The following is a 14,210-nucleotide window of genomic DNA, read 5'->3' as shown; positions in this document are numbered from 1 at the left end:
GTGCCCGGCAGCGTGTAATGGCAGTCTCGCCTGGAGGGCACTGAAACTTTAGGAGGATACATCTTGGGGCTGCTGCAGATGCGGCTCGCTGGGCAAGTAAGCTGGACACGCCTTGGCTGTCAATATTGCGACTGCGTGGATTGCGACGACGACGTGCTGTCGTTCACCCGCGTGTCACATAACTGACGATATGATGAACGAGCCTTGCCTTCTCTGGAGGCGAATCGATGTCATTGATTTCGCGCCATGGTGTGGCCGTAGCAAAGCTGGGGACGGGGATGAGGGCATTCGCGGGTGGTGGGGAAGATGGGCTGGACGGCAATGGAGACGAAGAATGCAATTGTGCCCGGGGCTTCTCCCCCCTGGGGGATAGAAGTTTCGAGGCCACCTGTTCAAGCTTCCATTGTAGCTGTAGCCATCAGCTAAAAGCTGGAGTCTAGAGCGTCCGTGGACGGGCAGGAGAAGGAGTGTCTTGGCCGGGTTGAAACAAGTCGGCCGTGGTTGGCTGGTTTGGCCGCCCGGGCTGCGTGAGCGGAAGCCCCGCCAGGCAGGAACGGCTTCGAGCTTCTTTGGATCGTGGCTGCTTCCTCGCCGGAATAAAGCTCATCTCGAGCTCTGGCCGCGCTTCTCGACCTTTTCTTCCTCCTTTCTCCTTCATCCCATCCCATTCTCTATCCCAACCTCGCCAGCAGGCACCGTAAGTCCCAGTCTCCTTGTCTCTATCTACAAACGCAATGGCACTCGAGTCGTGCCACCTGCAGATGACCTCATCCTTGCCCTGCACCCGCACCAACGTCACTCTGCCGGCCCCTCCACGCGATGATCATGTCGCGGTGGATGCTGCAGACTCTTTCCCACCCACGCACCGCCCAGCCAAGCCGCGTCCGAGACACGGCAACAGTGGGCTTTTGTTGAGCTAGCAGGCCGCCCACATCCCCAGCCGTGGATATCGCTCACCGTGAGCCGCTCTCCCAATCGGCCCTGCTGGCCAAAGGCCCGACCGTCCAAGTCTCGCCCAACCCCACCTCCCGCCCACTCTGACCTCAACGCCCCCACCGCCCGCCAGCACGCTTCGAGCTGCCCCTCTCCGGCCTTCTTGGTTGGCGTCATGCGGCGGCCAATTGGCCTGCTCGGGGCCTTCCACGCGCTCTGCGCTTCGCTCCTCAGCTCCGGTCGGCCAGGAGATGCCCCTCCATTGCTCGCCAATTGTCTCGCTTTTTTATCGTCGCGGTCCCAGCCATTTTCTACCGCTTTCTCTCTCTCTTCCTCCTTCATCCTCACAGCTGACTCCTTCCCAAAACAGACTCCTAGAATCCCAATTGACGCGGTATTCTTAGCTTCAGCACCCCTACCTCGCAACCACACAACCACCAGCTTCACAACTTCCGCAAACATGGCCACTGCCAAGCTCTCCCGCAAGACCGGCGTCATCGTCGGTGACGACGTCCTCGCCCTCTTCGAGTACGCTCGCGAGAAGAAGTTCGCCATCCCCGCCATCAACGTCACCTCCTCCTCGACCGTTGTTGCTTCTCTCGAGGCCGCCCGCGATGCCAAGTCGCCCATCATCCTCCAGATGTCCCAGGGTGGTGCCGCCTACTTTGCTGGCAAGGGTGTCCCCAACGGCAGCGACCAGGCTGCTTCCATCGCCGGTTCCATCGCCGCCGCCCAGTACATCCGTGCCATTGCTCCCACCTACGGCATCCCCGTTGTCCTTCACACCGACCACTGCGCCAAGAAGCTCCTCCCTTGGCTCGACGGCATGCTCGATGCCGATGAGGACTACTTCAAGAAGCACGGCGAGCCCCTCTTCTCCTCCCACATGATCGATCTGTCCGAGGAGCCTGTCGAGTGGAACATTGAGACCACCGCCAAGTACCTCAAGCGTGCTGCCCCCATGAAGCAGTGGCTCGAGATGGAGATCGGCATCACCGGCGGTGAGGAGGATGGTGTCAACAACGAGGATGTTGACAACAACTCCCTCTACACCCAGCCCGAGGACATCTGGAACATCTTCAACACCCTCTCCCCCATCTCCCCCTACTTCAGCATTGCTGCCGGCTTCGGCAACGTCCACGGCGTCTACAAGCCTGGCAACGTCAAGCTCCACCCCGAGCTCCTCGGCAAGCACCAGGCCTACGTCCGTGAGCAGCTCAAGACCAACGACGAGAAGCCCGTCTTCTTCGTCTTCCACGGCGGCTCCGGCTCCTCCAAGCAGGAGTACCTCGACGCCATCTCGTACGGTGTTGTCAAGGTCAACTTGGACACCGACCTGCAGTTCGCCTACTGCGCCGGTATCCGCGACTACATGGTCAACAAGAAGGACTACCTCATGACCTCTGTCGGCAACCCCGACGGCGCCGACAAGCCCAACAAGAAGTTCTTCGACCCTCGCGTCTGGGTCCGCGAGGGCGAGAAGACCATGTCCAAGCGTGTCGCCGAGGCTTTGGTCGACTTCAACACTGCCAACCAGCTGTAAATTTGTTTTGGGGCGAATGGGTTAAAAGAAAATACTGCCGGCCCCCACGATAATGATGTCGGACCGGCCTGTTCAATGATACCACACGAATAATGAAGAAGAAAAAAAGCATTGAAATCGTCTGTGTCCTGTGCTCGGCGTGAGCGTCTGTTGTGATTACGTGCGTCAATCTCAGCACGTCAGGCTGAAGTGGGGGGCCATTGTGAAAGCTTTGTGTCATAGTGGGGGCTCATGAGATGACCCATTTGGGGGTGATTTACTCGAGTGCTTTAGTAAGTATCTACTTGGACGTCGTGAGGATCAACAAGCGTATGCCTGTCGCTAGACCAAGGGAAAACCGCCAGCTGCGCCATCGACTAAGTCGGGCTGTTCAAAAGCTGGGCAGCATTGACTGCCTTACATCAGGCATGTTCGTGGTGCGTTGTCGTTGTGCAAGCGCCATTCCAGCAGGAGTTCTCAAGACTTGTTTGATCCGACGATGAGGGCTTGTAATCACAATGAAGCATACATAACACAAGCATCGAAAGTCGCAATGTGGCTTCAATCGAGTTTATTCAATCGCTGGCAATCTGGAACGAGACTTGAGGCTTGAGGCATGCCTTGCACGATCCGCATCAGGCTGAATGAACGCCAGTGATGTGCTATTAAGGAGCATTGTTGCCCCTGTCGTCGATCTGCCTGATCGGCGCCTGGCGGAAACGTCGTAAGTAGCGTAGGCAGGTTTGTTTCATAGAATGTGCGCGGGCGAGTCACTTGCCGCCACCATTGAGCATGACTTGTGCGTTCACGAGGGACTACCTTGTTCCACACCAAGGCTCCCTCAATGGCAAGTTGCACCCATTCATAGGTAACACACCGCTGTCGGAGAATGTCAATAGCTGCCCGGACGATTGATATTGCTGCAGTGAGCCATTGAAGGTCGGGGGCATTGTTCTCGCTGTCCCAGGCATCCATTGTCCTCGCTCCTAGGGCATGTTTCATCTCGTATAAAGTCCAGCTGCTCCCCCAACCTCAAAGCTCAGATCTCTTTCCCCAACACACATTTATCACAACTTCCCACATTTGTCATTATATATTTCTTCGCAATCACTCCACTCCGTCTAGTTTCATGACAAACAACACTCTCCCACCTTCAAATCATTATGTACAAACCTTTCCTCTGGCTCTCTTCAACCTCAATACCAGCATTGTTCAATATCACATCGTCCTCACTTCTGCACTTTCCCTCTACTATAAAGGTAGGCATATCCCATTTCAAACCGTCTATCACTTCGAACTCAGTGCTGACCGAAGTGCTTTTCTTGACTTCAGTCATGGCCGCTTCTCTTTCCACAGCACCTCCCACTCATTCAAGTAGCCCTTCATTCTCAGCCATCGACATATCTCACGTTCGACTGCTCACTCCTCCCAATCACCATATATATCACGGCCACACGTTGCCGGAGCCGCTTTCTCTCTTCCATACATATCCTCTTCCTTTAAGAGTTTGACACAGCTGGACCCAAGTTATGAGCCCGGAGATCCAGCTGTGAATCCGGTTTGGAGAGCCATATAGTCCGCCAGCCTGTAAGTCTCCGTTGCTCCAGGGAATCAGCTTCACTTCTTGCCTAGCCTTCATCAGGGAGAAGCCACCTAGCTTGCCGTAGACATGGGCTGGCCCGACAGGAGACGCCTTTGTGGAGCTTGGCCCGACGGGGAAAGCATTTTTGGCTATGTGCTCAATAGACAAGGGCACATATGACAGGGTCAAAGGCATCCTGGGCACAAACACTGAGCCCTGGGAGTATGCCGGGATCAAGTCGGGCGACAAGCGGTCGCAAATCAATAAGGACACCAAGTATGTCTTTGTCCAAGTCCAGCACCGCATGCATGGACGAGCTGCGATTCGGCACACCGCCAAGGCGAACACCTCACGATCCCTTAGCCACATGGTTGGCTTCGACCCAACCGGCATCTACCCGGTATATGTCTCACAGAACGGCGAGCCCGAGGAAATCAACAACTGCGTCACGAATCTTCGCGCGCATACCAAGATCCCCAACGCCGAGGTTGCCTTTATCCCGGTCGTTCCCCTCAACGGACATGGGGCATTCAGAGATGTGAGGCGGCACCTCTCAAGGGGCGGAATTTTCAGCAGGATGATCAAGACCCGCGAACCCGGCGCGGATTACGCGACCGAGCAGAGGGAAGAGCGGCGTGCGGCCTCGGAATCGGGAGGCCCTTTCACTCTTCCTTGGGGCTACCGCTGGGCTCTGCCTACGCTCATGGAGATAGGCGCCATCCACTATGCCAAAGAATCCGATGACGAACCGGACTTCCCCTTCGATGAGCTGCCCGCTTTTCCGCCCTTCCGGCCAACGCCTCGCTTTTTGGGCCTGGTCGAAGCGGTCCGAGAGCACTTGCACCAGGATTTTCTGACCAAGCCCCAGATCGCTCTCTCCATCGCGCGCGCATACAAAGGTCCCAAACGCCGAGGTTGCATTCATCCCAGTCGTTCGCCTCAACCGACAGACATCAATGCAAGCTGTCAAGGCTCCCTCAAAGCACACCGGCTCCAAGTACGCTCCAAGCAACAGGACCGTCCCTCCAGACCGAGCTGGGTCTGGCGTTCGCTGGACCGAGAGACCTTTCAGGTACGAGGTCCAGGTTTACTGGCGTTGCGGCCAACCACAAAGCTTTCGGGTGAGCGCGTCACCCTGGAAGCTCGCAGTGACGCGGAGCTGGTCAAGAGCCTGGCACTCAGGCATGATTTCGGCCGGCCCTCAGGCGAGCATCCAGTCGGTCTCAGACGCTTCGCGAGGACCGACGCTCGCGAGCCATGCCCGGATGCGCTCTTCCAAAATCTCGAGGTCACGGCAGCCAGCGAGTCGGAAGATGATGGCCTGTTCGATAAGCAGCTCATGCAGTCCGCCGAGGCCTCGCTCGCTCGGCTGGAGCTGCTCAGCTCGCGTTGCCTGTGGGTGGAACCTCTACGACAGATCGTGCGCAAGGATCTAATGGCTGGCATCGCCGAGATTCGCCGTGCTGGCAAGGGCCAGGTGCTGCCAGACAATATACCTTCGCAAGCTGAGATTGCCTCAAAGCGTGAGGCAGAGGATCAGTACCAGAAGTGGTTGGACATGTACATCGCTCTGCTAACAGAGGCGCTGAAGCTACGATCGGAAGCTCGCAGGTCCCTGGAGCTTCCTTTTGTGGACGAGAGCTCGACCTTTGCTCTGCCCCGGTCAACGCGTCCGGACAACTTCAAACTAGTCGCTTTGTTTGAAGTTATCCCAGCGGAGCCAAACCCCATGTGCCTCCGCAAGATGGCTGTGCGTTCCGTGACATCGCCGGAGGGCAAAGACATTGTCACGGTCCATCTCTTCTCTGCATTGGATGGTACCAGCTACAATGTGTTCTTTGGAGGATGTCGTGGCTGGCCGTCTTGGGCCTCCCAAGAGGGCTGGGCAGCTTCTGGGTGACCAACGCCCCGTCAAACTACGCAGCTTCTGGGTGACCAACGCCCCGTCAAACTACCTCGTGCCGACTGGTCCAATGCCTCTACGGACTTCCTCGTGTCTGTCCCTATGGATGATAAGGCGTGGGTTATAGATACCAGTGTCTCGATACAGGGTCCTTTGATATTGGTGCAGTATCCTGCGATACTATTCCTACTGGGTAGCGAGGCTGGGTCAAGCAAGACGGTGCGGGACGACATTTCTTTGCAGGGCGAGTTTTCCCGGCCACAGTGGAACATGGTCGTCCACACTCACTGGTTATCGCTCAACCACCTGAAAAGCCAAGGCCGCATCACCGACGAGGAGATCAAATGGATGGTCGACTCCAATGGTGTACCAATCGCCCCACCAACCTTTGTCCCTCGGCCCCAGCCTGAGGAAGGTGGTGTGCCAGTCTCGACCGACGCCATGGGCGCCGAAGTCAAGATTGGAGAGCACACAATGCAACACTCTGGTGTGGCTCTCGGCATCGTTGCAATTGGCAAAGCCCACTTGGACCTGCAGCCAAACCATGACACAGATGGGGCCAGCTACTGCGTTGGCAGAAGGGCGGTAGACTGGAGCTCGGGTCGATAATTTCATGCCGATAAGCTGGGGTCGAATAGCCTTGAACTAGAGCTAGGGTCGAGAAGCTTTCGACGACCCCAGCTCGAGAAGTTGTCGATGGCGGGCTGGGGTCGAGAGCCTTTCGACGACCCCAGCTCGAGAGCCTTTCGACGACCCCAGCTCGAGAACTTGAGAGACTAGGGCTGGGGTTGAGAAGTTTTCGACGGCGAGCTAGTGTCGAGGAGACGTCCCTGGCATCTGGGGTTGCGACGCCTGCGTTTGAGAGGTTCAGAGGTTCAGAGGTTCAGAGGTTCAGAGGTTCAGAGGCTCAGAGGCTCAGAGGCTCAGAGGTGTAGAGGTTCTTATTACAGTGTAATTGCACAATTCTTATCAGTGCAGCACCCCAGGTGTCTTGCTTATGATTCGTATCCTATTTAGAATGTTAACATGCCTCCAATTTAGTGCTCCCAGCCGGTACAATGCCGGGGCTGCTCTGCATTATGGTATGAGGTACCAAAAAGAGGAAGGTGCTTAACGCCTATCTCAGGGGACAGCAGCTCGCCAGACCGAATCAATAAACCCAAATAATAGCTCATTTCACTCTGCAACAGTCTGAAGCATAAGCCCATTCAAAAGCATCGACAAGCACACACAATCCATCCTCAATCACGTCCTACAGCATAGCTGACCATTGCCATACAGTAGTCATCAGCAGATAAGCACATCCCTAAACGCAAAGTCCTCCCGCAACAACAAAGATCCGTCCATGACACCGTGGGCGTAACAGACGCCCACCAGGCGGAACATGCCCTCCCGGCGAGCACTCTTTCGGAGCACGACCGGCAACCTACATCCCGAAACGATCCAGATCTCGTCCATAGGCTCCGAGAGTGGGGGGACATTGGCAAATGATCCCTCGCGCGTGATGGCGGCCTTGATACCGAAGATGCAGGGCGAGAACGCGTGGCTGAAGAAGCTCTTGAACGCATGCATGGTTACTTCATCCGAGACGGCGATGCGCCCATCGGCAGTCAGGACCTTGTCGTGACCGTAGGCCGACTGCAAGATGCCCGCGAGCACAGTCTTCCAGCCTGGGAAACCGTCAAACTGGCCCTTGCGTGACACAAGGACCACGAACAACCCGAGCACAAGCACGCCCATGTCCCGCGTGTGTGACGGAATCCACGTGTCGGCCGCCATGGTTGTGACCATGGCCTCTATGCACTCCCTATCCACGACGTTGGGCAGCTTGAGCGCTGTCACCCTCGCCGAGAACATCTCAAACGCGCTGCAGATGTAGTCGCACACACGCTCCTCATGCTTCATCTTGTGGTCAGTCTGCCTCGCTACGCCGAGCAGGTCATCGGCCTTGTATCCCTGGACGCAGATCACATCGGGCCAGTCCGGCACCGACCTCGCGACGAACACGCTGTCTGGCCCGGCAGCCATGCTGGCATTGTGCATCGAAGTCTGCTCAGAATGCGCGTCGCAGTCCAGGCGGAACTGTGCAAAGCTCTGCATCCAGCTCGGTCGATCTTTGTCAGTGTCCGTGCTCGTCTGCGTCTGCGTGACCAGCCCGGCACGCATCAACGTCTCGCGCCCATCGGGCTGCTGCTGGATCAGGAACTTGCCAATTTTGAGCTCCAGCTCGGCATCCGCCGTCGTGTAGTCGGGCGCGAGCTCCGGGTGCGCGGCGACGTCGAGATCCGTCGCGATGCTCAGCAGCGCGCAGTACCGGTCGCGCTCGAGCGTGCACCGGCACAGGCGGTACCACTGGAGCAGGTCGACCCAGCGGGCCTCGCGCATCCTCGCCATGGCCGTGGACAGGGTCAGGCTCGCGAGAAACTCGGCGACTCCTCCTGCTCCTCCTCCTTGGGGGTTTGTGTCGTCGCTCTGCAGCCCGCGGAAGCCGCGCTGGTGCGCCATTGTGTAGAAGATTTGCCAGCCGACGTGCGTGAGCAGCTCCCCGGACGCACAGAGGTCCAAGAACTGGCTGCCTCGCAGAGCGGTGTTGTCGTAGAAGATCGCGAGGGCGAACAGGTGACGCCAGTCTAGCGTGGTTGTGCCGAGATAGAAGACGACGTGGCGCGCGAGGACGAATTCTTGCATATGTCACCCTTCCGCGGTTCTAAGGTGTTGATAGTGGGGTCATTTGAGGCCCGAATCTGATGTATCCTAAACCACCGATAACGGTTTAGTTACGGAAAGCAATCCGCTAACGGTCGTGCATAGTTTGAGGTGCCTTTATCCGTTTGCAATGAGTCATTGTAGGGATCAGTCCCTCAACTAATCCCTCCGTAGCTCGACGCGCTGGTTGCACACCCCTACTACCACTCAGGCTCTGGTGTGGTGTGGTGAGATTGGGTAGCTCAACCTGGGACATGACTGCGTAGTTGCCAGTTGTCGCATAGCTGTACTAGACATTTGTTACTACAGTTACGAGTGAAATCTGCTTCCGCTTTTGTATTAATGTTTTAATATCTGGGGTCTCGCTTTAGGGCCCCTTTGGTGCTTATACCGTGCTGTTCCTACGGCCTAAAGTACTGTATAATACTCTACCTTTCGTTAGTATAGCTTACCTAAGTGGTACACCGGTTTATGTAGGTCTGTCGGTGGCGAGAGATAATGGAAGGCGCTAGAATAGTTAAACCGAGTATAAGATCGCGTAGCCGCCCGTACCCTTCTAGTAGTACGCTATGAAAATGTAAGAACGGAGCCCTATAACCGCTCGACCAATAGACCAAAAGATCTAGCAGTACGCCGCACGGCGTACTTAGGGCTTCCAGTACCTTATATAGGACCGTTGAGGCCTCTGGCCTTACACACGCGTTAAGGAAATCAGCAATTTCGTCAGCAAGAACCCGGATCACCCATTCCTCAAAGACAAGAAGCCGCATGTCGTCCAGCGATTCCAAGAAATCGCTAGACTTGACTACATTAACGGCGAACTCACCGAACAAGAACATCCTACTCAACGCACCTATCCCCGGCGTTGGGACAGCGATAGCGAGGCCCTCAAAACAGCCTGGATGCAAGCACGAAACAGCACCCGGACAAGAGGACGACAATATCGACAAGGACGACGTTGACAGCGCCATCAGCGCGGGGACCCCTAGAGACCCCGAAAACATCGACACCAGGGTCGGTTCAAACGTTACCCCTGACGATGGATGAAGGGTCACCAAGCCGAGGGACCTCAGACGCCGGAGGAAATGATGGCGCCAGCCCTTCAGACCAAGCAAGACAAGCGTCACAGTGGACAGGAAATCAGCCAGCATCTAGTACCTCTATAGACAAGTTAGCGTCGGCACTGGAAGGGCTGACAGCTATCCTGCAACTAATGAACGCCGCCACCAACACGACCGCCGCCGCACCAGGCCTAGCTAGCGAAGTTAGCGCTAAGCCTCCCCAACTAGTGTGGAAAGTAGCCGACGTTGGATACCTCTGGCCTGACGCAGATAACGACAAGGCAAACGGACAGCCCCTATTCCACGACAGCAAGGGCCAGGTTTACTACACTGACGCTAATCTTTGGATCGACCGGGTCCAAGAATGGGCGGATACACCAGAAAAGACGTTAGCTATTGCGGCTGGAGCGCACACCCTGCTGAGAGGTGAAGCCTTCAGCTGGTGGCAGTTGCAGTTATCCGACGAAGACAAGAAATCGGTACGAAACAACTACCAGAGGTTACTTGACAAAGTAAAGGCCAGGTTTGGCATCAAACTGGACGAGGCTGGCCAATGGTTGGATAGCCATCCCTACACTCTTAGTGACAACCATAAGGATACCCCTATCCGAAAATGGGCTATGGATGTCTTTCGGTACGCTAGAGAATGGGGTGATCGAACGGATCTATAGCAACTGATGCGACTATGGCAAATGCTGCATCCTCGACTGCAAGGGATGCTGGATATGCCGACATAGGGAACAACAAAATCGTCATTCTTAGAGACTCTGCACCAGAAACAGCAAGCCATTTATCGCGAAGGAAAGGGCAAAACAGCAACCCACCATAACGCTAGATTTGACGAACCGTAACATCTGGTGCCCCGACCGAGTCGAACGAATTGCCCCTCATTCCCCGCGCGCGCCCTATAGGCTATATCCTTAGCTGCATTTCTAGGGGTGGGGTCTACGAGAAAGATACCGGGTTCGAATCCCGGCCGGGTTCGATTCTCGGAGCAGGCGACTAATCCTTAGAATAGTTTCTACGCGAAGGCACGCGCTCTTTCTCTTCCTTTCTAAAGGGGGGGGGGGGGAGATGTTAGGGTTTATATACCCTAATAGACGACTAGGTACCTAACCGATAGGTACCGTAGACTTTTGCCTCCGTGGTCTAGCGGCTTCTTCGAACCGTAACAGATATATATGTGACGGCCAACCAACAGGGGATGTTTGTTACGGGCAAGGAAGAGCCCAAACAACTAGGCCACAGGATCGGGCCAAGGACAAGGGCGGATCATGTGGCAGCACCGTCACAGGTTTCTTATGTAAGCACGATAAGGGACGATAAGGAAGGTACGTACCGGTCATGCATATCTGCATGACCGACACCACGCCAAGAAAGATGGTCATCAATATATGCATGACCATCCGGACCAGATTCGTGACCCGGCCGCGACCATCGGGGTCAGGGTCATAACCACGATGAAGGACAAAGGGTATATAGAAGGAGGATCTCCTAGATACACAGTCACTACCTTTGTACTTCAGCGATCAATCTAAGTATCAGTTTCACCCACACTTGAACTAGTCACTCAATTGCCGAGACTGGTATCTCTTCCAAGAGACACGAACGACAACCCAAAGAGAGAACGACAGCAGAGTGTTAGTTGATCTTGCGCAGGCTTTACCTATCTGCAGAACAGCAACCCCAGCGCCCTGCCAGACGGTTGACCCCGGAGGCAGGATCGTGACAATATATAACTACTAATACGGTACCCGGTTCGGACCTTATCGGTTCCCTTATCGTTACTAACATAAGAGACTTATAACGGCACTGCTATATGATCCGCCCTTGTTCCTAGCCTGATCCTATGGCCTAGTTGTTTATACTCCTTCCCGCGCCTAAACAAACGTCCCCTATTGGTTGGCCGTTACAATTAGTTGGCCGTTACACTACGCTACTCCATCGCGTCCGCACCGGCCTCGAGAGACCGTACGATAAGCTCGAGAAGCTTACTAGGGAGTAATAGTAGGGCATAAGCCATGTATAGGTAGAGAGTGCCGAAAGTCAGACGCAAAGACGTCTACGAGGGAAAGCGTCGTGATGTTGGTAATGATAATTTGTTACAGGTCCAATAACCGCCGCTGCGCCACCAACCTCCCAACATTTTCCAATCGGTTACCAATTTATGGAGCTACAGACGAGGGATGCATGGTTCGAGGATCTTGGTCTTGTTGTCTGTTTTTCGGCTTGTCTAAGTCTCTAGCTACGCTCTATTGTTCGGTACAGAGGAAGGGAGTCTGTTCCGGCGAGATGGTGGATTCCCACAAAAGGACCTGGTCCGACGCCCACTGTTTCCAGCGTCGAGACCAACCCGATGGATCTCGTGACCGACAATCCATGAACCTAGGCCGACAATCCATCAACCTAGAAGCCTAGGCCAGGTTTCTTGACTTCTATGCCTTGCTCTTCTCTTGGCCGACCCTTGCGGCATGCTCCAATCCCTCAACAACTTCCTGGACCTCAGATAGGAACGGTGAGTGAGAGCCCTTGGTATGGAATGAGGCTGCAACAGGGCCTAACAACGTCGCCATCTGCTGCTGTACCGGTAGCGGCAGGGCTTTGTCGCCGTCACAGAAGAAGTACATGCAATCTATCTCGTGCCACGGCTCGTATGTGACAGGATCCGTGAAAACAGGGGCCGATTGGTGCTTGAGCTTGGCGATTGCCTGCTTCTGCAACTCAGGCTCGACATCATGATAGAAGACGACCTCAGGAGTGTCTGGGTAGACATAGTTGCCCTAAAGACACAAAAGTCCGTGTCAGTGTCTTGTTCAGATGCAAGAGTCATAGTCGGGGGAACAATTCCGCTGCTCACTTCAAATCTCATCCAGGGGAGGAACTGGCCACCCAACATCTCCTTGATCGTCTTGCCATTTGGCGTCACGAAAGCGGCCAGGTATACAAACATAATGACGCCGCCCATCTTTCCCTGCTTTGCGCGCTGCCTATAACCCAGACCCTCTACAGCATTTGCGCCGACGAGGCCGCCATATGAGTGCACGACGAGCACGACCTCCTTGCCCTGGTCAGCCAGCGCTTCGACAGCACTGCGGACAGCGGCGGCGTCGTCCGCAAGGCCCTTGGTCGGGGGCTCGGCGCCCACAGTTGGGTAGTTCACGGACTCGGTGGCCCAGCCACGCTGCTGCAGTGCATGTCGGACGATGTCGAAGCAATCCGGGGTGTGCCACGCGCCCGGCGCGAACACGATAGTCGGCTTGGATGAGGTTGAGGCCATGTTGTGAGCGACTGTGGGTGTCTGTCTGCCTGGGAAAGGAGCTGAGGCTTCGTGCTAGGTACTGAACGTCGCAGCACTATTATATATCACTGAGTCTGTGCGAAAAGGGCGTCCCGGACAGGACCCGGGAGGGGCCCGAGGGAAATTAGCGGCCTATCTTTTACTCTTTTACGATACTGGCCTGGTCTCGTACGAGTCATGGCGGCCACGATGGGACCTACTATGGTATACCGTCGCGGTGCTATTGAGCTACCGGCAAGGATTGCGGCAATTGTCCGCCAAGGGGTTCAAGCGTGTGGGCCCTGGTGCAGGGCCCCAGGCGTTTTTTTTGCTGGCTCACTGGCTCCGCCGTTATCTCCACTTGGTGGTGACCCTGTACGGAGGTGCGTCTCAAAAGTCTTGGTCCAGGCACTAGTACAGGGGTCCCTGCAGGTCGTAGTCGCCAGCTGGCAGCTCACCCCCACCTCACATTGCTCTCAACCACTATTACCAGTACCTTCAAAACGACCTTAACGGCGCCCTGTTAGTAGGTACAGCATCTCGTCGCCGGCGAGGGCACTATTAGAAGTGAAGCTATCGTCACTAACGTTTTCCCAGCCTTTAGGGTCAAACTGCGGCGTGGGTGAAGGTCGCTGTCGTTGCCGTTGCCGCTGTAAAACCACATCCCAAAAATCACCATTACCCTCAGGTCGAATCCGTCGTCCTTCGCGGTACTCGTTACCGCCTTCAAGCCTTATTACCTCTTGAATATGGAACGGGATTCGTTCAATCCAAGCCTGTATTTTGGCCTGCGGTAAGTCCTTCCAGCATTGATTCCACGCCCTCGTCGCTTCACTCTTTGACGTCGGCGCGCCCGACTTCGTCGTCTGGCGCTTCATATGGAACCAACAGGGCTCTATAGGATTGAGATCCGGCGAGTTACCTGGCCACATCAACTGGGCAATCCCTTGAAGACTGTAAGTCCTTCCCTGCGTATGATGACGATGTGCTGGAGCGCCGTCTTCTTGAACCAAAGTACCAGGTCTGTCGGCCATACATTCCTTCGCGAATGGGATTAACTTTGGTAGTATAATCTCCTTATTGTATCGCCACCAGTCGATCCCAGAACCCTGGCGACGTAACAGCTTACCATTCTTAATAGTGAACTGCCATTCTGGCTTCTTCCCAGCACGATTCCGAACACCTTAACGTCGCATCCCAGTCGTTAACTCCCACTCCTGCTTCAG

At 55.4% G+C, this 14,210-nt stretch overlaps 5 protein-coding genes across 5 annotated transcripts; 3 read left to right on the top strand and 2 right to left on the bottom strand.

The window, feature by feature from the left end:
- Positions 1-1,393: 1,393 nt before the first annotated feature.
- On the top strand, positions 1,394-2,476 carry B0I36DRAFT_352470 (uncharacterized protein; the record flags this gene model as incomplete). Its single annotated transcript, XM_046157111.1, has 1 exon — positions 1,394-2,476. One exon carries the CDS (start codon positions 1,394-1,396, stop codon positions 2,474-2,476), a length of 1,083 nt encoding a protein of 360 aa, XP_046009854.1.
- Positions 2,477-4,188: 1,712 nt separating this feature from the next.
- Positions 4,189-6,549, top strand: B0I36DRAFT_366176 (uncharacterized protein; the record flags this gene model as incomplete). The annotated part of the gene is made up of 2 exons (XM_046159251.1): positions 4,189-5,868; positions 5,962-6,549. The coding sequence occupies 2 exons, from the start codon at positions 4,189-4,191 to the stop codon at positions 6,547-6,549; spliced, it is 2,268 nt and encodes a 755-aa protein (XP_046009853.1).
- A 374-nt stretch (positions 6,550-6,923) lies between these two features.
- On the bottom strand, positions 6,924-8,620 carry B0I36DRAFT_331065 (uncharacterized protein). The gene has a single exon (XM_046154924.1). It carries the CDS (start codon positions 8,443-8,445, stop codon positions 7,228-7,230), a length of 1,218 nt encoding a protein of 405 aa, XP_046009852.1. The 5' UTR covers positions 8,446-8,620; the 3' UTR covers positions 6,924-7,227.
- Positions 8,621-9,859: 1,239 nt separating this feature from the next.
- B0I36DRAFT_434029 (uncharacterized protein) lies at positions 9,860-10,516 on the top strand (the record flags this gene model as incomplete). Its single annotated transcript, XM_046162684.1, has 1 exon — positions 9,860-10,516. One exon carries the CDS (start codon positions 9,860-9,862, stop codon positions 10,376-10,378), a length of 519 nt encoding a protein of 172 aa, XP_046009851.1. The 3' UTR covers positions 10,379-10,516.
- Positions 10,517-12,133: 1,617 nt separating this feature from the next.
- Positions 12,134-13,161, bottom strand: B0I36DRAFT_160849 (Alpha/beta hydrolase fold-1). Its single transcript, XM_046148657.1, has 2 exons — positions 12,565-13,161; positions 12,134-12,487 (listed from the first exon to the last, which is right to left on the bottom strand). Exons 1-2 carry the CDS (start codon positions 12,982-12,984, stop codon positions 12,143-12,145), a joined length of 765 nt encoding a protein of 254 aa, XP_046009850.1. The 5' UTR covers positions 12,985-13,161; the 3' UTR covers positions 12,134-12,142.
- Between the last annotated feature and the right edge of the window lie 1,049 nt (positions 13,162-14,210).

This window comes from Microdochium trichocladiopsis, assembly GCF_020744255.1.
Source record: "Microdochium trichocladiopsis strain MPI-CAGE-CH-0230 chromosome Unknown B0I36scaffold_8, whole genome shotgun sequence".
NCBI classification, from domain to species: Eukaryota; Fungi; Ascomycota; class Sordariomycetes; order Xylariales; family Microdochiaceae; genus Microdochium; species Microdochium trichocladiopsis.
The sequence above is the reverse complement of the archived record's forward strand: the minus strand, read 5'-3'. Positions and strand labels throughout refer to the sequence as shown.